Source organism: Gavia stellata, chromosome 11 (genome assembly GCF_030936135.1).
Source record: "Gavia stellata isolate bGavSte3 chromosome 11, bGavSte3.hap2, whole genome shotgun sequence".
In the NCBI taxonomy this organism is placed as follows: Eukaryota; Metazoa; Chordata; class Aves; order Gaviiformes; family Gaviidae; genus Gavia; species Gavia stellata.
The window spans coordinates 12,595,680-12,621,165 of NC_082604.1; the positions used below are offsets into that span (position 1 = coordinate 12,595,680).

At 37.6% G+C, this 25,486-nt stretch overlaps 1 protein-coding gene across 1 annotated transcript in view; it reads right to left on the reverse strand.

Moving 5' to 3' along the window:
• TRIP12 (thyroid hormone receptor interactor 12) overlaps positions 1-25,486 on the reverse strand; it is an 81,745-nt gene that overhangs the window by 15,039 nt on the left and 41,220 nt on the right. Inside the window, exons 6-32 of the mRNA XM_059822794.1 lie at positions 21,020-21,125; positions 19,628-19,764; positions 18,624-18,707; positions 17,162-17,257; positions 16,039-16,187; positions 15,685-15,720; positions 15,501-15,596; positions 14,969-15,061; positions 14,676-14,837; positions 12,887-12,955; positions 12,599-12,764; positions 11,775-11,892; positions 11,477-11,633; positions 11,019-11,172; positions 10,246-10,474; positions 9,394-9,512; positions 8,554-8,761; positions 7,370-7,470; positions 7,070-7,244; positions 6,525-6,666; positions 5,351-5,542; positions 4,484-4,635; positions 2,481-2,638; positions 1,954-2,027; positions 1,646-1,845; positions 720-847; positions 276-427 (exon numbers count right to left, since the gene is read on the reverse strand). Of these exons, the coding sequence (XP_059678777.1) occupies positions 276-427; positions 720-847; positions 1,646-1,845; positions 1,954-2,027; positions 2,481-2,638; positions 4,484-4,635; positions 5,351-5,542; positions 6,525-6,666; positions 7,070-7,244; positions 7,370-7,470; positions 8,554-8,761; positions 9,394-9,512; positions 10,246-10,474; positions 11,019-11,172; positions 11,477-11,633; positions 11,775-11,892; positions 12,599-12,764; positions 12,887-12,955; positions 14,676-14,837; positions 14,969-15,061; positions 15,501-15,596; positions 15,685-15,720; positions 16,039-16,187; positions 17,162-17,257; positions 18,624-18,707; positions 19,628-19,764; positions 21,020-21,125 (3,653 nt within the window). The remainder of the gene's footprint in view (positions 1-275; positions 428-719; positions 848-1,645; positions 1,846-1,953; positions 2,028-2,480; positions 2,639-4,483; positions 4,636-5,350; positions 5,543-6,524; positions 6,667-7,069; positions 7,245-7,369; positions 7,471-8,553; positions 8,762-9,393; positions 9,513-10,245; positions 10,475-11,018; positions 11,173-11,476; positions 11,634-11,774; positions 11,893-12,598; positions 12,765-12,886; positions 12,956-14,675; positions 14,838-14,968; positions 15,062-15,500; positions 15,597-15,684; positions 15,721-16,038; positions 16,188-17,161; positions 17,258-18,623; positions 18,708-19,627; positions 19,765-21,019; positions 21,126-25,486) is intronic.

Sequence of the window (25,486 nt, forward strand, 5' to 3'; positions counted from 1 at the left end):
TTTCTTTTCAGGAATAGTGTTGCTCTTTGAACTTAATGAAGGAAAAAGCATGGAAAACGTGTTTAAACACACTATAGAGGAAATATGATTGACTATAAAAATACATAGTCTTCACCTTACCAGAAGTTAGAGAAATAGGTAGGGGAAGATGATAGTATTTGCACTATTCTGTCTTGTGGGGGGCAGTGGACAGGGGAAGAAGGCTATTCTAAGGAATTTCAGGACAGAGTTGTCTGTATCAAGTACGAAAGTGATTTAAAAAGTGTTCTACTCACATCATACAAGTAATACCAGTATCGACTGATAGCATGTAAAACTCTCAAAAGAAGAATAACATCTAATGAAGGATCTTCAAATGTTATGTTTTCAGGTGGCGTAGATATGAGGTAAACTTCTAGAGGATTTAATACTGAAGGGCAGACACCATCTAGCAGGAAAAAAGAATATGTTATCAAAACAAACTAATCAGAAGTCTTCCCAAGATTTAATTATTAGGACCCTAGGTAGTATTAGTCATGGCATTCACTTAATTACAACAGTTTAGTTAGACAATTCAGTAAATATCTTATTTTTAGTTTTAATACACACATTAATATATGCTTACTTTTCTTATACTATGCTTGCTTTAAAAGAAACACTATGGTGTCTCTAAACACTCTTCCTCCCCATCCTTTCAGAAATTTCACAAACCTAACATATTAGCAAGGCAACACACTCACCGTGCCACAATTCATCATGCTTTTTAGAATTTCTAGGGGAGGTTTTTGTGGGAGCAGTTTGTGCTCTTCCTCTTTTACCACCAACACAGTCCTTATTACCATCTTCATCCTCTCGCACAGGTTTGTACCTAAAAAGTAGTTAAAAGTTAAAAACATGTTTGTGAAATACTAACTTACATGGAAACAAAAGGAGTTATAAGAGTGTTAGTTCTTTGATTAGCAGAATTTTACTTGAATGGGTTAAAAGCAGAAAGACAAGAACAATGCATTTGGATATGATCCAGCCTTTGAAGCTAGGCCTTCAGAAGCTTAAGTATGTCATGGTGGATTAAAAATGAGGACCCTCTGGCTCCATGAACTGGAAGAAGAGAAGCAGAAGGTACAGACAAAAAAACCAAAGTGGTGTGATTTTGTTGTGTGTGGTTTTTTTTTTTGTTGTTGTTGCTTTTGCATAACACATTTAAATATTAGAAAGAAAGAGACACTACTGAATGTCAAAATGTTTGGCACAGTCATAGGTCAATACCGCTCTTTGCAAAGTATGGTCAGAGAATACATATACCTGTACAGCAATCATCTATGAAAACCAGTATGAAATTGACCATTATTTGTAGACCGGAGACACAGTCTCTATTGTTTGTTGTTAGTTACCTCACACTAAGAATGATTTCCCTCCATCTAGCAAGAGTCATTTAAGATTCCCCATTTCTGGTTCATCAGCTTTGCTCATGAACTAGAAAGAATGTCAGTAGCTAACAATGAATTCTTATAAGATATAAAGTATCTCAAGCACATCAGGAAATTCAAAGCTTCACAGTTTTGGAGGGGGGGGTGAGGAGGCGGAAAAGACAGCTATATTCCTATTTTCCATATGTATATACATCTAGGAAACTAGAGTTGTGCCCCAAATTCTCTAGCCAACTTACCAAATGGTATGCGTTTTTGTCCAAATCCCAGCTCTTCCTAATGGGTTGCTTTCATCATCTGTAGACTCCCTCTCCTCCTCAGCTTGCAAACTGTACTGCCTAACTGCTTGATATACAGTCATATTGTATGGCAGCAAGTGATCTCCGATGTAAAATTGCAGTCTATGCCTCACATTCCCTGAATTTAAGAATTGAGCGGCCTGAACAAAACAAAAAAAACCCACACAAGTTAGGGAACTTGTTGCTAGCTTTTCTTTAAGCCTCTGCCCACACTGTTCCCTCCCCTTACCCCCAGAGCAAAAGCTTACCAAAGATTCATCTATTTCTTCATCTGACCCATCATCATCACTATCCTCATCATCTTCTCTAACTCTTCCATAGCCTGAAGCAAGAGAGGAGAAAGACACCCTCATTAGTTTTTACACAAAATGTAGCAATGCTTCTGTACTCTAACTTTAATAAATTCCACTGTTTAACACAGTTCCAAAATACATCAGTTAAAAAAAAGTAAGGTTCAGACATGTTAGAACAAATTTCAGTATCAGTATCTGGCATCAAAAATGCCAAGTTACAGCCAATCTGACAGTCAATTAGATAATACTTCTGTTAGTATTTAGACTGAACTGTTTACAACAGGAAAAAGTTTGTCCCAGGAGAGAGAAGATTCTCTGCAGCCTTAGTCTCCTCCCCTGTGAGCAAGATACATTTATAGCTACCTCCCATTTGTCTTCAGTATAACCCTCACAGGTTTTTGCAGGCTCTACACTACTGACAGTAGTGACTACCCAAAGAAGCAAAACACTTGTGACTATTTTATATATATATATATATATACCTCTAACTACAAGGTATCTTTCAATGGCTTGTACCAAAGCCAGGGGATCAATCTTCACAGGTCCACCTTTCCACTGTTTCACATTAGCACAGTCTGGATGTCTTTGCAGTTGGCATTTTAATTGATGTGTATTGAAGAATTTTAAAGCTTGGGATCCTCTGTTAAGAGAAAAACTCAAAATAATTTGTGAAAAAAGTTGCTACACAAAGAATCTAATAACCATAATTGCATTAAAAAAAGAATTAAAATAGGCTTATACATGCATTTACGAATTCACTTGTTCAGAGTATTATTTCTCAACCTATTTCTCTAAAAATAAGCTATAAAGATTTGGATAAACAGATTAAAAATTTTATTTTACAAGAACACCAGAATCCAAGTTGGACAAAATCTGATTTTCAATAGAAGCTACATGAATTAAGTCCAGTCTGAGGTCTATTTACAATATGGCCTATATTGACCATCTTTGAGGTCTGAAGTTGTTCAGTGGTCAGCTGATGCCACATGAGATTTAGAGCTGTGTTTACCTGCAGTGCAATAAGGATCATAATCGGGGGTGGAAAACACAGGTATCCATTCATATGTTTTTTTAATAAGGACCTAAGGAGACAACCTGAAAGCTCCTCTGTTTTTTCTTGCCAAGTATAGTTTATATACATGTTCCATCTCACCAAGCTATCAATATTCCAGCTAGCCATTTTTATATGCAAACCTCTTATTTTGAGCTGCTTCTATTTCCAGGTGCTAGTGAAAAAGACTACCAAATCTTAATGCCTCAAAATGCTCATTGACATAGTCCACAGTAAGACTAGCAGTCAAACAATGCTGCAGTAGTCTGACTTCCCATGTTTAAATTTCCTATCAAAAAGAATAGCAGAATTTTGCTTCTATGATTAGCAGCTTTATAACTTTTGTAGTTATCCCCCTTTTTACAGAAATAGTGCATATTAGGAAGCGTTGTAAGATTACAGAGCACATACTATTTGCAAAAGCCAGTATCAAGACGATTAATTCCTTCCAAGTATTACGTATTGTGTATTGCATTCATTCCCATGGATTTTAACAGTTTCACAAAAAACAAGGACTGAATTTTAATGTAAGTTAGATTAATGCTATATAGTGTGAGGCTCTAATACATCTATTGTAATGGATGTTGTGTCACAATTAGTGACAAGAAAATCCACACTATCTTGCTGAGACACAGAAGATTTTGGCATTTCAAACTTTAAAGAATAGTTTTCAAAAATTAATTTTCAATGCTCCTCCCCTCCTAATTTCTACATAGTTACAAGAATATGGCTATAATCACTTGAGCTTTTAGCCAGCACCACAGAATACTTTCAAAATGTATACGCAACTCATACTGCAACAGACTTACTAAATGCTATACACTAAATGAAAAATAGTGTTGATTCATTGAAGTACAGAAAAGAAACTGTAGAAATAGGTCTTTAGTCACTCAATTTTGTTACTTAAAATGCAAATAACAAGTTGGATTCTAAATTTAATCTATCTTAAGACACAGGGCAGGTGTACAGTTATTTTTAACTATGTTGACAGCCCACAGTTATCACTCAATCCATTATCATCCTAGAGAACAGAACCCATCTGAACAACAGTTTAGCACTGTAATACAAACTCGCAGCAGTTTAATTACTTCACTAAAAAATATCAGTGTCCCAGCAATAAATAGATTATTTCTTTCCAGCGTTCGTTACACGGGGACAAGGAAAACATTTGAATTTTTAAAGCTTGAATTTAGAGATTGCATTTAAAAAAATCACACATCCACCCCCAATCTAAGTGAAAGAAGTTTCAAGATGGTAAGCAAACATTTAGTTAAATATTCAGTCTTCCACTAGAGGAAAAAAGCCATCTGTGTAATTGCTTTTGCCTTTAATAGGGTCAGAAGTTTCTATTACCTCTTGGAACTTCTGGCTTTGAAACAAGTTTTGGAAAACAAAAGCTTCCAACAAAACTGTTACCTGAGCATTAATCCTTACCTGCTCCCTGTTCCATTTCCACTAGGGAAGTCATGCACTTTGACAGGAAACTGTTCCATCTGACTGAGGCAATTGTTCATTTTATGGACTAATGCCAACAAAGGTGCATTTTCTAATGGCTCTAATCTTCCAAGGGGTTCTTCTCCAGGAAGCTGAAATATATTCCAGTCTTTTAGTTATGTGCTTGAATTAATCCATCTTAAACAATTTATACCACAAGTTGTTACAAAAGGAAAAAACCCACAAAACAGAGATTAATAATCACTGCTCTCACTTAAAGTAGCAGCAGTATCAGGATGACTAGATGACACATAACAAGTTTATGAAAGACCCGTTTCAAAGAATGCACTTTCCTCTCCTGGTTTTAACTGAACAGCCCTACAGGTTTTAAGCATTCACTGTTAACCATGAGCAGTAAGCTTCACGGAAGCTGTAGTTATCTACTTTCTCTTCCACTTTAAATTTCTTCCTTTAAAAACAGGACAATCTAATTTCTTGCTCTCTTTAGTCCTAAATACTGCAAGTGATAAGATTACTATCCAAACTCTTTCCATATTGACTTCTTCAAAGTCAGGAACAATTTAAGTTGTTCAAGACTGAGACAATTGGGCATTTTGGATTTTTTTTTTTTCCCCACTGTTGTGTGGAATTTTCTGTAATTACAGGGTACTCTAAAAAGTTTATGACCTGTAAAGACATAGAACCATGTGAAAGTTGTAGTGTTATACAGCTTAGGCATAAACAAAACATTCTTTCCATACTGGATCTTTAAGTCAAGGTCATTGCTGAACCTCTCAGATGGGCAGATAAGTACAATTTGAGAGAAAGACAACTAAGAATAACAGAACAATAAACAAGAAAACTTACTGGAGAAGAAAAAAATACATGAAGAAATCTTTTCAATCTGATATCCCTGCTTACAGCATCTTTCTCACTTTTAGATGTCAAATAAAGCAGCAGTTGTTTAACAAACCCACTATGCTGGATTTCAAATGAGGAGACATCAGACTCTGAGACAATGCTACGGATTTCTACAAGGCACTCTGTTCCACCATCCACCTGAAAAATACAAAGGTAGTATTTTACTACACAGGTATTAAGGGCTTAAGAAATACTATTCTTCCTCCTACTGCATGGAACAGCTCTAAAGGGAGGGGAAAAAAAAGGGAAAGTCTGGAGCATATAGTAACTCAATACAAGCAATGACAGGGCAAATAATCTGAGGACAAGCAATTTCTCTATTCACGGTGAGACATTACAAGCAACACCTACATTTTCCCCATTTTAAGGTAAATGCAAGGTCCCATTTCTGTCTCATGCAATGTAAAGATGAGCTCCAAACAGAAGTTTAAAAAAAAAAAACAAAACAAACAACCCCATACAAAAAACAAAACTCAGATTCGTATATATTTTATATGACATCTGTGTGGGAGATAGGAGGAGGGAAAGTTTCATATTTTAATGATTGCTTAGATCAAAGCACAGAACATAACCCAGCTGTTTAGCTACTTTAGAACTTACAGGTTTAGACTATCTATCAAAGATCACAACTGTCTGAGAAGCAAGACTCAGGTTCTTGAGATGCTAGTAGCTTTGGCCCAAACTGTATTTTCTTCTATCCTTTCAACAAAATGCTACTTCCCTCCTGCCCTCCCCCCAACCCCAAAGTTCTTATTACAAACTGTGTTCTTTAGGTAGAAAGTCAATCCCTAAACACTTCAACTGTAGAATTTTTAATTTTGAAATAAAATGCTATGTAAATGACACATTGCTAGGAATCAAGAATTAATTCCTTGTTAATACTAGTCATTCATCATAAGTGATACATGTCAGACTTCATATACTAATTCTAATTCTAAAAAAAATCCCAAGCAAACCATTGCAAGTTAAAAAACACTGTATCATCATTTAAGATTATAAAAACTATGCTCAAAATATGGGTCATACTGTTTAAAATGGTCAGCTTTTCTCTAGCGTCCTCCTAAATACTTCTACTGCTTTCATTCCCATCCCCACTCCAAGTAAGTTTGCCATTTCTAACCTGGAGGTTGAGTTGTTCAGTTGCAGTGCAAAGTCTCTGTAATACGTTTAGTGCAGGATTGCTTCCATCCATGTTTTCAGAACTAAAGTAACGTTCTACAAATTTATGGGCTTGCTCCTTAATCCAGCCCTTAATTTTTTCTCTGTAAAGAAGCACACAAAAGACATTCAGCCACACTTAGCATTTGCATACTCCAATATTACAAGTAAACATGGCCAGAGTATCATTTTCCCCATGTTTAACAGCAGTCAGAGACAAAAACCCTTCCCACTTACTTCAACACAGTAAAGGTCTATTCCCTAGAGATTACTTCTTGTACCATTTTTCCCAATTCTCCAATTTCTCCCCAGCATGCTACTTCAAGGTAGAGAAAATAACCTCTTCATAGTTTAATTTCTTGATTCTTCTTCCAGAGTTATTTTAACAGTGGTTAAGCTCAAACTTCTTTGATAGGTGCTACTTAATCACCTGATGGCTTATCATAAAGTAGCTGCACCTCAAGTCAACACTGTATTAGAAGTATTTTGATTATTTTGTCTGTGTACCTGTTATTGGAAATTGTATCCTTGGAAGCAGCCCTTGCAAGACCACTTACTCCTGCTGTTCGTGCTGGTTCAATATTATTACTGTTGGACTGTGTGCTTAACCTTCCCCATGTTTTTGGATTTAAACTTGCCAAGAAGGAAGATTTAGGAGATTGAGTAGTTGTAGGGCTTTTAGCTAGAGGAAGCAAAGACAAAATTAAGAGAATCAACAGGTTTATTACACCTAGCAGTTATGACAGCCTATAAGCTTACTTTTAAATTTAAAAGGAGACAGAATACCACATTTTAAGAATTATTTACCTTGATTGTCTACTTTGTCATCATCTCTTGGAGGAGAGTATTTTGGTCTCCTTGGCCCTCGTTTTGGCAGTCTTTTTCTCTTTAGAACATCACTCAGTCGTCTGTCCAAATTTAAAAATAAAGTAACATGTTTCTATCTACCATATTCATATGCATATCCATCCCTCAGTTTAAGATGCATCTGCCAGCTATTCCCTCAAGAATCAAAAAAAGGTTCCATCCCATAACAAGGAAGACACAAGGGAAGAATGAGCGGGAGAAGGGGCCTCAACTCTATTTTAATTGGAATGACAAAGTGACTACTCCATCCAGAAAGGGTTTTGCTTGCTGTTACCTTTCTACTGTGGGCAGCCAAATACAGCCAGAAATGCCACTGAATAAAGGTTTCTCCTAATTTTCATGTTTTTATTTGTGTAACCATCTGGTTATTCATTTATTTGGATACACTTAAAAAGAAAAAAATTCACAAGTCTGTACTGAATAAACACCAAGAGACACTGGGTATTTGACCTGCCTCCCCTATTAAAGCCCCAAAAGCACTTTTTCATCAATTTATGGAGTTTCTACCCACCAAGGCCTACACTTCCCAAGTTCACATATTTCAATTCTCGTTTAAGGTGAGTTTCCTTATTTTGCCAATACATTAAGACAAACGTTTCACCTTTAAAATAAAGGCAAGCTATGTAACACTAAAATAATCCATTCCAAGAGATACTAATTCCACAAGTGTTCAAAATGGTTGCATTCCAACTAAATAGGATGACTTCTTTTTCCTCCAGTCTCCAGAAGAAAGGAACCATGCACCATAGCTATCATTTCTCTGATAAAATCACTCTGTCCTCAAGAGTTACATAAGACTACAGCTGTTGCTCTCAGCATTCTCCAGCCTCTCCCCAACAGCATGGATTGATTCGTATCATTACATCGTAACTACCAGTTCACAAGTTGTTTTTTTTTAAAAACATTTCATATAAAATGAATCAAAATTACCCATTGATAGCTTCAACACCACTCCATTTTAGTTCCTTAAAGGAAAACATCACAGCAAAATGCAGATGACACTGTAGCAAGCCCATGTCAGTCAAGACTTTTTACAAAAAAACCAAAACAACAAGCCAAAACCAAACAAAAACTACAAACAAAAAACCCACGGATTGTTTGTTCACAACAGATAGTGCACTTACCCCTGTGGGCTCAGATCCAAAGAATCCTCCCGGCTGTGTTGTAAGCTGGGAGAGCCCAAATCAGCAGCTGCATTACTGGCAGCAGTAGCTGTTCCAGTACTTATTGTTGTAGTGGTACCCAGCGTTCCTGATCCATTAGTGCATACTTTTGGTGGGCTTGTTAGCAAAGCCTCCGACTCCGCTAAGTTTTTCACTTGGTGCATCACCCCTTTGCAAAAGAAGAAATCTTTGTTTGGTGGGTTGGTTTGGTTGTGGGGGGTTTTTTTGGAGGGAGGATGGGGACAAAGGTGTTTGAAAATGTAGAAGTTTGTTATTAGAACCTCTGCTTGACTATGGCAGCATTGGCTCACCCCACCCATCAATACTAAGGTTTAAAAGCAGTTCAACCCTTTCTTGAAAAAGTTACCCTACACAGTTTAAAAAAAAAAAAAAGACGGCAGCATCAATAGCAGCTGATGAAACCCAAAAATCCCCAGTAGACTGTAACAAAGAGTTCCTGCAAAAGATTCATCACTTTTGTCCAGTAAGACTACCCATGTAATTTCAGCAAGCCAACTTCAGCCTAAATATAACTTCACTAACATCTAGTAAGCCTGTACAAACTTGTTTCAGATTCAGAAAAAACAAGCTTGTCTCCTCCAGAGTCTTGATGAGCTCCTCCCCAGTCATATGATGATAGCATGCATGGATTTGCCTTTGTTATTCAAGAACAATATTAACTTTTTACAGCTTGGGGGGGATGGAATGGGGTGTAAAGGATATGGATTCTCCACACACATGCTTTTAAAATACCAAATAAGGAGGTGAAGGGACGGGGGGGCTGGAAAAAACAAGATTTACCTTCTCTTCTGAAGTAAACACTAAAAATGTCAGGTAACTTTTGCATTAAAATCTCTGCCATCTGCAGGGCTCCAACTACTATCTTAAGGTCTTGACTCGACAGCATGGAGGCGATATGACTAAAACAGATAATTTGTTAGAATTAGGTTTGTGTTTTCATTTTTTGCTGTTTTAAAAAAAAGTAATAAAATCAAGCCAGTTCATCTTGCATAGACAGTAGTGGAGACTGAAAGCAAACAAATTCCATTGTGCTTTTGTAAAAGCTATAAATAAAAGAACTGAAAAAGTCCTCTTCCTGCCTAAATCACTTTTACCATGTGGCATAAAAGAAAAGAGAGAATTTTCTTCCTTTAAAGAACATGGTGTTGTGGAACTTTGTACTGCCTTTGAAAAACTAGTCAGTTAATTTTCTAATTGCATCCTTTTATCTAGATCCCTAACTTCATGGTATATCATGCAGGAGAGGTTTCATGAATAGAACTTACCAGTTGAATGCCATGAGAATCTGTTATTGTTCACATTTTATTACCTCAAAAGTCATCGTGCCCTCAGAAAAGTTTATAGGGAAGTTTTAGAAATCAGGAAAACAGTAAATGGTAATATTAGACATTACCAGTACACAGCCATATAGGTAATCTAGGTTTCTAACAAGAACACCTCAAGTTGGCACCTACTGCAAAGTCTAAGATGCAAATAATTCCTTAGGAGCTGGCAGCCTCAGCTTTTGGAAAATAAATACATAAAAATTTTTAAGTACAATTTTCCCCTGAAAAAGATGATTCAAAAAAAGTAATCACAAGTTTGAGTTGTAAGCTCAAAATTAGTTTCATTCACAATGGTTAACAAACCCACCTTGAAACAGCGTGGTTTTTCAGCACATCCTTCAGAAGTTCAGCATCAGCAAAATAAATTATCCTAAGAATTGCTCTAAGGCACTTGTGTCTAACAGCTGGTCCAGCTGAAGAACTATAAACTTCATAAAGAACACCAAACAATGTTTTGATAAAGGATTTTGCCAGTTCTGGGTCCTCTTTCATTAGTTGTGCTCGAGCATCATCCTTCTTCAATTCTGAATGTCCACCTGTGAGAAATTGTGCAACAAATCACTGCATAGTTCTTTGCATCTCTGCTTTGATGATTACTTTCTTTTTTTAAAGCTAAATTAGTTTAGCTCTTGAATTGAAAAAGATACAATTTAAAGAACTGAAGTCAAACTGATGGCAGGAATGTAGGTACAAATCCTCCTCTTTCAAGGACTTGCATCTTTTTTCTTCCGTTTTCTCATGTATTTCTGTATGATAGTTATAAGTCCTCGCATAGTCTTCGTTAAATAAAACAGCTGTATGAACAAAACTGTTTCAGAAAAATCCCAAGCCAGGAACACCCCAGCTCCCGGCCAATTTAATGCATTTTCAGTTCCCAGGAAAAGAATTTACACATTAAAAAGAATACATTTCAACAGTTTGAGTTTTGTTGTAAAGTTGTCTTCATTCATGTGAATCAGCATAGTTTGATGTTCCACAGAAACCACAAGAAATATATCAGCTAAGTAGTTGACTGTTGTATGACCCAGTGTAAGTTAGCCGTAGCTTAGAGACACCTGGTGTCTCCTAAGCTGTACTTACTAGTGTTTGTATTGGCTAAAGGGTTTGGTTTTCGCTGAATGGCACGTGCTGTTCCAGTATCCTCATTTATTTGCTGCATAGAGTTAAAATCAATAGTATAGACACGCCCAAGTGTAGACAGGCTTATCTCATCCTCACCAACCTGATGAGCTGCCTAAAAAAAAAAAAAAAGAAGAGTTTAAAGAAATCCCTAACAAATAAGAAGCTATATGAGAGGTGATGAGAAGGGCAGCACAGTAGGAAAAACAATGACTTAACAATAAGAACAGTGATTAAGCAGTTCACCCATTACTGAATGCCAAAATAGTGTGATAATACAGCAGGAGGTTTGAGGAAAATCATGTGTTTTTTACTCAGATCAACGCTGATATTTTCAAAACTATAAAGCAAGCATTCAATTCCCTATACAACCACACACATATTTAAAAAGTACCACCACAAATGTGTGTAATTACTACCTCTATTATTCGACTATCAATCCTGTTATAGGGATGCCAGAGACCCCTGTCATCTCGCCATTGCCATATTGCACCATCTGTATTTTGCGCATTTCCTTTCTTTAGCATAGTATCAACAGCAAAGATTCCCTCTTTTGGCAGGCAAGGCATCAGTTCACTGTAAGGAACATGAAAACAGTATTTTACTAGAAGTATACAATAAAGTCCATCTAAGCTGAAAACTGTTTGCCTTCATTTTAGAGAAGTTACAGATTTTAACATACCAACCAGACCCAAAACCTAGGGCTGCATAACTTACCAGATAAGAGAAGTAAGTTCATAAAGTTCTTGAGGACTTCGTGGAACAAGGTCAATTTGTTCTTGACAACTCCCATTTGAGGCTCCACAAAGGAGGAAGTGAAGCGTTTCTGCAATATCTATAAAAATTATTTATTAGATTGCCTACATCAGAGTATGGACTCCATTTTGTGTTAGACACTACGCTGAAGAGATAGTCACTGCCCCAAGCAGACAGTAGACAGTAAGACAAAAGCCATCTCTTGAACATTTTAAGAAATGTGTTTGTTCTCAGGTCTGGGGTTTATGGGTTTTTTTGGTTTTGGATTTTTCTCCTTTAAGGAACGTCTAGGGGGGAAATATTGCTCAATACACAGGGCACAGAAGAAAACAGGGAAAACATACAACGCAGTTGAAGTGACAAGTCAAAATTTACAAGATTAAAAGAAGGAAACAATGAGAACTAAGACAGCTACACAGCGGTTACTTTTCTTAATGCTTTCCCTTAGAAAAAGCCCTTAAATCACATGTTTCCCCCACCTGGTAAAGATTACGGAAATGATTATTCAACTTGTGTTGAAACAAGAGTAACTTGTGCAGCCAATACAGACTCAAAATTAGGCAAGCACTCCAGTGACAACAGCTAGAGACAGGAAAGGAAAGAAAAACCCCTCAGGAAAAAACTTTCAGCAAGATTAACTAAACTTTGTATCCCAGGGGAATCATAGTAAGAGAGAGAAAAACAAGGGAACACAATATTTGTATAACCAAGTGCACAGGGTTCCATATTGACTGTAGGCATTAACTTAAGTAGGTCCCCCAGAATATGAAAGAGCAAGAACTCACTTTGCTTCATAAGTTGGACCGCAAGTGTAGGACAATTGGAGCACATTAAGGAAAACATGCGCACCACCATGATGAACATTCCTGAGCTCAGGATAGGAGGCGTCACTACCAAGAGTTGCTGGATATTTGTTAACAAGTCCTTGGAAGCAACCTGCTGGAGCAAGTTCTTCACGAGGGAACAGCAAAATTAAAAACGTTAGTCTGACATAGAAAGGTAAGCCCTTAGGAGAAACTGAGGGAGGGAAGAAGGAAACAAAAATCCACGCCCCAAAACCACCACACCCTTACCTCCTCATGCTGGAAGTTGTCCACTAGCCGTGCAAAACAGAGACAAGTGCTTTCAACAGACTTTTTGTCCTATTATAAAAAAAGTTAAGTATTTGTTTGAATTAAAATATTTTAACTTGCATTAGATTATCCTGTCATTTTGAGGCATTCATAAAATTTCTCTAAAAAGGCCAGTCGAATCACATTTTACAGAATATTACAGCTCTGAATTTTAAGTTCATTGGTACAGTCTAAACTGACCTCCTGATATGGCATATTCCCTGGGAAACACCTCACACTTGCAACACAAATACATTTAGGGTACTTCAGAGATTAATAAATGGGTCTATGATATACTTTTTTTGGGTTCTACACAGAGGAAACAAAAGGGAAGAGACCTACAAAGCCAACAGGAGATATAGATAACAAGCAGGAGTGAAAGCAACTGACTACATGAAGCCTGATTTTTATATCATGAGGTGCAGCCAAGACAGCAAATCCAAAGACACCAAGATAGTAGATTGCTCAAAAATAGCTCTAGTTAAAAAGTTCATTGAAGCACTCAGAAAAGTTCATCTCAACATAATAAACACTTTTACTGTAAGGGTGGTTGAACACTGGAAGAGGTTGCCCAGAGAGGTTTAAGTCTCCATCCTTGGACTTAAAAAAAAAAAAAAAAAGCGCCAAACAAAACCCCACAAAACCCCCCCACGCACAAAAAAACCAAAACCAACCTAAAAAAAAAAATTAAGCTGGACATGGTCCTGAGCAATCTGCTTTAGTTGACCTTGCTTAATCAAGGGGTTAGCACTAGATAACTGAGAGATACCTTCCAACCTCAACTATTCTGTTAAGAGCTAACTCAAGATTTTTTTTGCCAGAAAAATTCCACTTCAAAATTTCTTGAAATCTTACTTTTGTGGCCTGTAGCTTCTCTTCAAAGAGCAGGAGTCAGTACTTGTCCCTACTACTGCTGAGAATAGTGCTTCCTGTTTCCAAAGCACCATCTAAAGCTGACATTTGACTTCTGTGAAGCTGCCTTAAAGATTCAAGTAGTCTCTCAGCAAGAAGATGTTGGCAAAATTAAGAATAGCACAAGAACACACAAAAATATAACCTGGAAGCTTCCATTTAGTTGCATTTGTTAAGGAACAAAATAATTTCTCCTTTTTCACCTTTTTAACAGGGATCTGCCAACCAAGCAGTATGTCCAAATCTCTTTTGGTACGATAGTCACTGTGAGTGCTCATTTATGAAAACAGTAGCATTGCAGGATAGGCAGATCTTAGGAGCCCCATGATTTAGGATTCAACACTTCAAAGTACTGTGCAAGAGTAGGAACTTGCTTTTTAAAAGGCCATAAGCCCTCCCAAAAAGTCCAATCAAAAAACCCACAAAAAATGGAAATTGAAGCTTTTCTGAGTTTGAAGTGGTAGGGAACCTTGCAACTCATTTATTAAGAAAAAAGAACAGTTATGCTGCTGGATTTCCTCTTACTGATGGGCAAGTATTAAGGAATGCAAACCCACTATTACTCATGCTTTAAGTTAAAGTACCTTATTTATCAAAAATTAATAATTTAATAGGGGTGTCATGAATCCTTACAGCATGTTTACAAAAAACTAAAGGTCCATATGCGCATTAGAATATCACAACTTGACACTATAAAACTTGACAGTATAGAAACTTTAAGGAATTATCACACTGCAAAGGCAAATAATACACAGTAAAGAACCAGATGTCTGGAGGCAACTTTATACTACTTTCAGGTCAAAATTCAAAAACTTTCCATTTTATAATAGCTTCTTACCTGATGGGTTAACCTTTGTGTAAGCAGTGGCAAAGAGTCTGCCACAAAGTGAAACTCATCAGGTGTTATACTCTGGCAGCAGTTCGCAGCAATAGCTAGTGCATTCCTCTGTGCATTTATACTGAAGAATTCCAGATACAGCAAACAGTCTGCCAACCCACCCTATAATAAAATAAGCAAACATTTTCACTCTCAGTACTGCTTAAGTCACAGAAGCTTGTTTTCTTATTTCATCTTCACAGAAGATCACCAAAATGTAGAAATGGTAGAGGCAAAAGTGCTTTTTTACTTACTGCCTGCAGAATGGCTTTACTATGCCTGCGTGACAACATCTCCAGGGCTGTAAGTGCCTGCTCTGCCACATCAATGCACTGAATAACTTGCAGCTACAAGAAAACAAGAAAGCTTGTAGAGCTTGTAGACTGATTTCTAAAGCAGTTTGCAAAAAAATTAATCGTCATTATCACTTGGACAGTTAGCCTGTACTATGACACACATACTAATGCAACCGCACTGCTAGCTGTAATCAAGCAAGCCAATTTAAGGCTAGATCAGGTATATATAGCTATTCCAAGAGTCACCATTCTGTATAATTACGTGGTATCTTTGCAACACCAATCAGACAACAAGTTCTCAGTGAATCAAACAGTGCTTTTCAGTAAGGATGTGAACAAAGAGTAAACCTGTTTTTAAAAGCTTCTCATGTGTTATGAACCATCTTATAAGCTATGAAAAGAAGCCATTAACTCAATGGTATATCCCAAAGCTAAAACAAGAGATAAAATTCCCTCAGATTAGTTTAACACTGTTTTGATTTCATTTTACCTTTTCCAAGAAGACAGGAATTGCATCTACCACTACGGCAGATGATCTGGGAAGTGCTTCCATCATATATGTTAAGGCCCGACATGCATGATTCATCTATTAAATATATAAATATTTGGTTTTAAGTTCAGATGATAAATTTTTCTATTTCAAAAAAATTTCTTAAACATTACAAATCACTTACAATGTCAAAGTTGTGCTCCATCTGCAGCAGCGTTATCTGTTTTTTAAAAAGAAGTATTATTAGTTTAGTAAAAAGTATTAACATAAATAAAGGGCACAAATCCATATCATAGCTTTTGACTCAGGACTTTGAATTTTGGCAAAAGTTTCAAAAGAGCCACTACCTATTCTCAAGCTATTAAAGAATTAATAGGACTATCAAAATTCAGCAAACCATGCCCTCAAAACCAAACAATGAGATATATAGATAGACATACATATATACACATACATATGCATTAAGAATATTTTATTTAAGCAATATATGGAGTGAAATACTATATCCTTCAATAGAAATATGAGATTTAATCTTTACCAAAGCTGGTACAACACTCTTGACTGGAAATCCTCCTAATGTTTCTTCATTTCCCATGACTAACAGCTGGCACATCTCAATCACTGCCTGTAGTTGCTGACTTTCATCAGTGGCTTGCAGACCTTGTAAAAGCTGTTGGGCTTTAGAACCTAGATATCCAGAAAAAAGATTAGGAAAGAAGATATTAGAAGACATAAGTGTTCAAGGGAACTGTTATGCTATAATTTTGCCAGAGTGGAAGACCAGAGATAGAGTTTGTTTTCCTCTGTATTTGTAGTTTCACTTCCTTTCCCTGTCATAAGAAGGGGGGGATAGGAAAGGGAGGCAAAAATCTCACTCTTGGCTGTCTTTCCAGTGCAGACTGGTCAGCACAGGGAATCCACCACACTGCTCACCATAGCCATCTTGCCAACCTAGAGCAGGTGCCAGAACCCACACCACTCCACCTTTATAAAGCAAAGGACTTTTCAACACACCCCCTGAGTAATACAGTACATGGAGTACCCACGAGACCCCATCTTCTTCTTGGCAGGCAGTGTAACAGGCTGCCTTTGGCTCTCCTGGGAAGCCAAACAGACTTGGACTAGAAGGTACACATCTTATCCAGCTGCATAATGCAGACATGGTGGAACAAGACCCATGTTCTCACTGACACACTGCCTGAAGGAAATTATTTCTGTCTGAAACTTAAGACACTTCTGAAACTATAAACAACGTACCCTAGAACTGACATCTGCTAATAGTTTTAAAGCTAGCTTAAGCACTTGTTTAAAGCTAGCAAAACACCCAAAGGGGTTGGAGAGGTCTTTTGTTAAGCAGCCCATCATGCAAAAGAAAAAGGAAGGGGTGAAAAGGCAAGAACCCTCCCTTCCCCACCTAGAAGGGAACATTTAGATGCCCCAAAAAAGAAAAGAAATATAGCTAAAGTAAACTTCTCTTCATTATAGGAAGGGAAGCAAATTAATATTGTTGACCAGTGGTCTAGCACTATCATGACATACAATCTCCAACATGTAAAATATTAAACTATGAGGCTAATACAAATATCAGAATTTACTAGTGGCTGAATTCTACTAGTCTGGAAGTGGAAAGAATTAAGTCAAATTAGACAAACTTTGCTTACTAGCTCCACTTCCAATTGTCCTGTGGAAGAGCTGCGACATCCGAGGACCAAGAGGGCCAAACAGGTGAGGAGGAAGACCCCTAGCCTCTAATAGAGCTAAAAGCAAACAGAGGATAACAGCCATTGTCAAAGCTTCTACATATATTAAAAGCTTAAATTCCACGATGCTATAATTTAAGAATACTAGAATTTTGATACTTGAAGAAAGAAGAGTTAGGATTAGATGACTGCAGCTACCTCAACTTCCAAAAAACGCCAAAAAGATGACCTTTAGGGAACAAACAACTCATTTTTGTATGTATGTATCAGAGCATCAAGGCCCTTTAAGAAGTCACCCAGAGTTTCCAGAGTTACATGTTACACAGAAGAAATCTGGTCTACTAAATTGCTGTAAGTCTAGATCTAGAATAGCAGATATACTAGACTGTAGTTTCAAATCTGAACTCAAACTACATAAAACAGGTTAAGCTTATCTTCACATTTTCAGGAACTGTGTAGCACTATTAATCTGACAAAATGACACTGAGAAAAAAGGTTCACAGCTTTATTTGTTGATGAGCAGGAAAAAGAAAAACTCCGCTAGATATTAGGGGCTTTTTAGTTTTGTTTTTGAACACACTTCAGTAGTCTTACTGAAGTTAGACTACGTGGGTGACTGATTTTTATTGTAGCAAGCGTGACTACTGCTGATCAATACAATAATGATTAATAGTAAAAACCAATTTAGCTCAATATTCCTAATGCATACCTATGCTTACTGAGGACTATAACCGAGTGAACTGGTAGTGACACAGCACCCACATTTCCACATTACCTCCACATAACCTCCAGATTAACTAAAACCTGTCACTTGCAAGGGAGACCATGATCTCAGAACTCCTTGCAGTGAAGTGGCAAAATTAAAACAGTTGCAGGACATGCAAACTGAGTTTCTACCTGTCTGCACTCTCAGGTTTTGAGACCTGAATCCTTTAGCCCAAGCACGAAAGCAAGCATTTTAAGAACATTCAGATTTTGTTTGGTCAAAGCTTACAGCAACATGGGTATCACTGACAAGCACAAAAAAAAGTTATCCAGAAGCAGGCAGAGTAACAGCAGGCCTAACCTGGCCTGTCAACTGAAAACATTCTGTTAAAGACTTATTTTCATATTTGAGCTTACATACTTAATAGGACTGAGTTCTCAATTCTCTCCCCCTACTTCCTCCTGAAAAATCATCAATAGTACTGTATTATACACCATGTAAATGAGTAAGGACACTAGGCCACCCCCTCCAGACATTACTTCCTGCATCTTTAGTGAATTAAAGCTTGTAACTCCATACTTCAGAACTACAGTAAGCAAAGCAACACATTCACAGACAAAGAAAATACAGCCATCCCACTACATATAATACAGAATTTGGGTAGGTATGGCTATTTATATGCTGTAAATAAAAAAGGTAAATTAATAACTTTTATACCTTGTAGTCTTCCCATCTCAGAATCATCTGACTCACTTTCTCCAGAGGTTGTCATACCTACAGCCCCAGCAACAGAACTAGAAGCTAAAGAAATAAAATAGATCAGTGCAAGTTAAAAGTGCCTTTAAAGCTGCAAAATTTGTATCAATTCCACCATCAAGAAAAGTGTCTGCCATCAGAAGAGTGCTCTGAATTTAACATTGCCACCATCACACTTATGTACATTTGTCTACATGTCTAATACTTTCCAAAAGCTGAAGAGAGAGGCTATATCAAGACAAGATAATGAAACAAAAATACAGCTAGATCAGCAAATTACCTTTCAGACAGATTTACCTGCATCGTTAGTAGATTTATGCTTTTCTTAATTGAGTGTTATGCTGCACTTAGTTTCCATTAATTTTTACTTTTTGTACAGATGTAACTAGCTTTAAGCAGAGAACATTTGAGTTATTCTACAATCCAGCATAATTGCTGGAAAGCTCCTTTGAACTCACTACTGATTAGGACCAGATGATAAAATTAAGAACTATTTATAGGACTGTGCAAGTAAGAATATTTAACTTGGTTACAAATTTCTCCAGTACACACACACTTGCCATCTCAGCAGAAAACTTGTAGAATATTTATGAATAGTTACAAAAGAGTTTTTACAGGTAAATGCATGCCTTCTGTATTCTGAACAGGTTGGTGTCTCTTTGATTGGCAGTACAGTAATTTATGTAGCATCAGCTGAAGTTACATTTTAAAAAAAGTAGATGCCTGAAAACTAAAGTCTACTTTATTGGACACAAAGAAGCGTAACTGAAACATGTACCAGATATCCACGAGATCAGATTAAAAAATAACGGTCCCTGTCACTCAAAAGCCTTCCAGAATTATTACCAGCTGTACCAGCTTAAATAATTTCTCCCCAGAACTTAATCCATCTAATTATTTTTAAATGCAAAGAAGTTTAGATCAGCAATTATACTAAAAATGCTTCAGCTGGAATTTCTTCTTACCTGCAGCTCCCTGGGGAGCGTCATCTGTACGTGCAGCTGAAGAGTTAACACCATCCTGGTTGTTGTCAGGATCAGCCATCTTCTCCTGCCGGCGAGCTTCAGCTGCTCCTCTTTTGCCCAGGCCAGAGCCTCGCCGACTAAAGATTAAAAAAACCAAAGTTTCAGACCTTATGAGCTAAGACAAAGAGATTTATTAATGTGAGACTACTCAAAGCCACATAACATTTGCACAGATCTCTACCACAAAGTTGCACAAACTAACAGATTTGCGTAAGAATCAGTCTTCACAAGATTATCCAACTCTTCTTTATACTCCTTGCCCCACACCATGGTGGTGGTATGTTTATACTAATGCATTACAGCTAGGTCCTTACATTATACCCTTCAAGACAAGGCAGTCTGCTAAAATATAATAGTCAAAATGAGCAAGGTTAAAGGGACTGTTAGTTACAAATCACGTACACATTTGAGAAGTTCGGTGACAGAGTAGCTATCTCTAAAGGAAGTTCTGAACTACTGTAAGCACAATAATATTCAACTTGGTATTCAGTGCCAGAACAAGTTTGAGGGCATGAGCCTTTTTAAATTTGCTTTTTTAAACACTACTGTCGTCACCACTACAAATATATATGCCTACAAAGTAAACAGTCAAATTCAAATGCACACCTGACAACAGAATCAGACTTCAGAAGCTTTTTTTATGGCATGCAAGGGGGAAAAGAAGTTGTGCTGGAACTACTAAATGTAGTTTAGGCATAAGGAAAAAAAATAAAGCTTGTCAAGGCACCGTAAGTCTAGCTTCAGAATATATGCAACTAGAAAATTTTTTTGCATCACGGGACACATTTACTCTCCCCTTCCATTTAATCTACCAGCTGTTTAAAATTATTAATTCAGGACTAATATTGCCCTGCATCAGAAGGTATATTAAGTACTTAGATATTTGTAGTATTGTTCAGATGCAGCTGCTGACAAGCTGAGTCAGCTCAACAATGTACACTATTAAAACAGACTCCTGTGTAGTATCATTAAGTCTTATTTTTTAAAATAGTTATCTAATTATTATTCATGATGGACAGTAGTTCAGCACTCTCTCTCAGTGTTTAGTAACTTTTTAGAAAACACCTCCTTAAGGAAAGGTTTAATTAAAATTTGTAATGTTGGCTTTGGGTGTTCCTTTCCCTCCACCCCCAACAGCTGAGAGACTTATTGGAAGGTCTGACGGTGACAAATTCTATGCGCTATCCATGCCACTGGTGTACAGAGTAACCCAGCGGGCCTGAAAAGCAACAGCTACTTCTACAATAGCAAAGTAAGAGATAGACAAAGCCAGTTTTCATGCATGCAAATTACATTACTGCAGTAATCACGTTTCATTATCTTAAGTTCTACCTGGTGCTAGCACAGGAGCCCGTGGTCTTTTGCCGTGTGCTCCGCCGCAAACTGGGGAGCTCAGCAGGTGGTGATTCACTGCGCTTCTTCGTAGATTTTCTTAGACCTATGTATTATGTAAAGAATTGAGAGTAAATCAGTCTTTAAATACACAGCAGTTCTACAAAGAAATGAAACAAAACTGCTGTGTACAGGAAACTCCTATGCAGAAGAACAGCTTCTACATAAGAACCACAATAAGCTCACATCAGCTTTTAGTCACCTTATACTGAACTGCTATATCAGTAAAAGAAAGGCTCAGATATTTACTTTTACTCATTATTTTAAGTAATACTAAACTCCAAGTTGTTACCTAGACACCTTTTCCTAACCTACACACTTCAGTTACAGAAGAACTTATAAGTCTTTCTCATGCTAAACAGATACCACATTATGGGATACAAGTTCATTATTTCCACATGTTCATGTTCAAAACACTTAAAAGAAGATGCTTTAGCTTTATCTAAAGAGAGAAAAGGCAATTACACTAGGGGGGAGGGCAGTGGTGGTTGCAATCTGTTTTCCCCCACCTCTGAGTAAATCTGTGCGGCATAAACTTAAAATCTTCTTCACTAGCTCAATCATAACTTTTAGTCAGTTTTATTCACATTAGTATGGCTTAAGAATAACTGCCTTAAATCAAAACCATGCTCCCCCCCAGGAGTCAAGCACTGCCAGTGTTGAGATCTGTCATATGTATTATTTGTGTTCCTATCTCAACTACATCCCTTCAACCACTATCCCTATCATAAGGTCTTCCTTGAGGCAAATAACCAAGCATATCTTCACAGCTTTGGAAAAGGTGTTCAGGTTTTTAATTTAGAAGTATTTGCACTGTTGAAGACTGAGCCAACTGATATTAATTTGCTCTAGGTTATAAAACCATTGTTCTGATGACACATCCCACCGCAGAACCAGGTAAATCTTCAACACACAAAAAACCCATGCAATACAATGTTCTCAGATGATGAGCAAGCTTACTATCAGGCTGAAATATCCCATAACAGCTTCCAAATCAGAAGGCTGATTAAAGTGCTGAAAATTAAAAATCCTCATCAGGCCCAGCTTTACATTTCAGTCCCCCCCAGATCCTACAATAAATAAAAAAGAACCCCATAACATTCAATTTAGAGATACTATCACTAGAACAGATGTAAATAGTTTTGAAGAGATGGGAACATTAGATCACTGCTCCCTCTTCTGGCAACAAGGCAGAAATAAAACATATTTAAATGTGCAATGTTTTTCAGCACAGTACCTACGTAACTGGCTCCTATTTCCTTAATCCTAAAACATTTCAGGAATACTGAGCTGGTACTGAGGGATGAAATTGTAACTATGCAGCTTCTGACTGGAAATCTAACAGAAAAACGAAAGTGATCTGAAAAGCTATTATTGACCTGGTCAATAGTCTGTCCTTTCAAATGCTATACTACATTTGACCCAGGAACACAATGCTGTGTGCAGCTAAGTTCCATGCAGATGAAGGTTAACCTGATATTTGTGTATTTACCACACACCTGGCTTACTGACTCAAGAAATTTGGCAACCTTAAGAAAACAACAAGGTTCTGTATTTTAACAGCCAACAAGCACTGAGCTGAAGCAGGCCAGCCACTTGAATTTTCAGATGGTCTGTCTATATAGAACAGAATATGTAACTTCTTCAAATATTCAAAAAAGCAGTGGCATTTTTACTATGTATGCTTTTGAACTAAAAATGTAAGTTGCAGTTGCTACAACAGAAACACATAATGAATCCAACCCTATTTACATACAGTAAGACACTCATGGGGGTGGGGGAGGAAGAGCAGTGTGTTATAAAGTAAAGATACAAGACAAAAAAACAGTTTGAAAGAGTTGTAGCAGGTCCCACATCATAGCTATCTAAGCATGTCAAGTGCTAGAAGTGCACAGGTACAACAAAACTCCCCTCATAGCTGGTTATATTTTACAATAGAAAACACATGCTTTAACTGGCACTAGGTATAGCACTATATTACTCCACAGATAAAATGTGTTTACCACTCTGAGTTCATATTACATATATGGAAAAGTAGGCTACTCAGTACCTGTAACAGTATGGTGAAATTTTAAGTGAGATGTACTTTTCCTTTACATTTAGAAGAGTAAGTTAATCACCCTGTTACAGTAGAGTTCACTGGAAAATATACAAATACATTTTAATTATGTCAGCACACCACTTAGTACTTCAAATCCATGGGTGCTCATTTTCAAGTATTCAGACCTAAATATTAAGTAACTTTGTATCAGCTTAGTAATAGGCTATCAAAGAGACACCATACATCCACTGTAAGTAAGTCAGATTGACTTAACTTGTATCAAAATAGGATTTCTGCTAAGGACGAAGGTTTCACAAAACAGCAGAGGTAGCTTAACATTTTACTGCTGTTTAACAGTATGGTATGCTCACTCTTGTCTTTTTGTCCACAAACCAATCCCAAAATGCACAAAGTGCACACCTGATACACCTTCTTGTTCCGCTAGTATTCTGCCGGTTTGGTGAGCCAAGATTGCATAACACGGATCAGATGAGCACAGACACCATGAAGCTGTGAAATGGGTTGTCCTTTTCCATAAGAGGCATTAAATTAGCTAAGCCATTTCCTTAAACTGAATTACCTCAGTAAGAGGGATTTAGAGAATGTAAAGAGTTACCCAGTTACCACTTGGTGGATCAGCTGCAGAATACATCACAGCCTGAGCACCCAGAAGAGTTGAGCTCATTTTCTCCTGATGTTCAGGAAGAATGTTCTACTTGTCAGATCTTTTTGCATATTTCTCTTTTTCCCAGTCTTTATTTCCATACCTCTGATACATCTACCAGCGCACATGAGGTTCCACCTCCCTCTATCAATTTCAAAGGCTAAAAAGGAAGCGACAAAAGACTCGACAGAGCTTGTTCCCTTCCTGCTGTTCAATGCCACTCTCTGCCCTTAAAGTTCGTTGTTTAAGAAGGCTTCTTAAGTCAATCTTACCACCTGCATCTTTTGCAAATCCTTTGAGTCTTCCCAATACCATAAGCTCAGGACTGCTAATTTCTTCAGCATAAGACTGAACCTTCTTCCTTTCACTTGCATTGTTGCCAAAATTTGATCTCCCCCTTAACACACTGCCAGCATGGCCTCCCACTTGAGAGTTAGTCCTGTATCTATAGGAGCTGCAGGAGGCTAACAGCCCCAAGCCTTCACTGGTAAATAGAGCACAACCAGCAGAAAGATGGTATTAGAGACGCCCTGTGACTGCGTGATGAAGGAAAGCACCAGTCATACTGCTATAGACAGACAGCAAGGGCTTTCAGGGGAATTGGTTTGATGTTCATCTCCAGAAGTTGTTTATTCAACACTATCTCTGTAATATACAGAGCTATCATCAACAGATCTGTTTCAAAGAGCTAGTAAGAGTTATGAACAGAGATGGACTTTCAATAAACCAAAAGAAAATTAGTTTAAGCAGTTCATATTCAGCAACTGCAAAAACTTCAGATGTAAGCTTCAAACTTAAAGCAGAGGCCTAGGTTTCCTTATGGCAAACAGATATATTGCTTATGCCCTGACATCATCCTATTTGCATGCCAAACACTCATGTTAATGACTCTGAAGGAAAATAGACCCAAGAAGGCTAAACTTGAAGCAGCGCAGCATAAGAGAAATCAAATTTAAAAAATCTTAACATTTTCACATTTAAGTGTGTTTACTGTTTTTAAAGGCATTTTTTTGTTGTGTGAAAGAAACAAGTTCTGAGTGCACCTGTATTGCATTCACTTATTTTAAGTCTGAGTGTATTACCCAAGCCAAAACAAAGTTACTCAAACTTTCATAGTCCATAACCTGGAAGCTCTTTATTTGCAGTTCAGAAAGATAATCAGTAGAGATTTACTTGTTAGGACTGGGCTGGATTGAACACTGGCTGATAGAGCTCAGAGGGTTGTGATTAGTGGCACAGAGTCTAGTTAGAGGTCTGCAACAAGTGGTGTTCCCCAGGGGTCAGGACTGGGTCCAGTCCTGTTCAATATATTCTTCAATGACCTGGATGAAGGGATAGAGTGTGCCCTCAGCACGTTTACTGATGACACAGAACTGGGAGGAGTGGCGGACACACCGGAAGCCTGCGCTGCCATTCAGCATGACCTGGACAGGCTGGAGAGCTGGGCAGAGAGGAGCCTTAGGAAATTCAACAAAGGCAAGTGTGTAGGGTACTGCACCTGGGGCGGAATAACCCCATGCATCAGTACAGGTTGGGGGCTGACCTGCTGGCGAGCAGCTCTGTGGAAAGGGACCTGGGAGTCCTGGAGGACACAACAGGATGACTGTGAGACAGCAACGTGCCCTTAGGGCCAAGAAGGCCAATGGCATCCTGGGGTGCATCAAAGAGTGTGGCTGGCAGGTCGAGGGAGGTTATCCTCCCC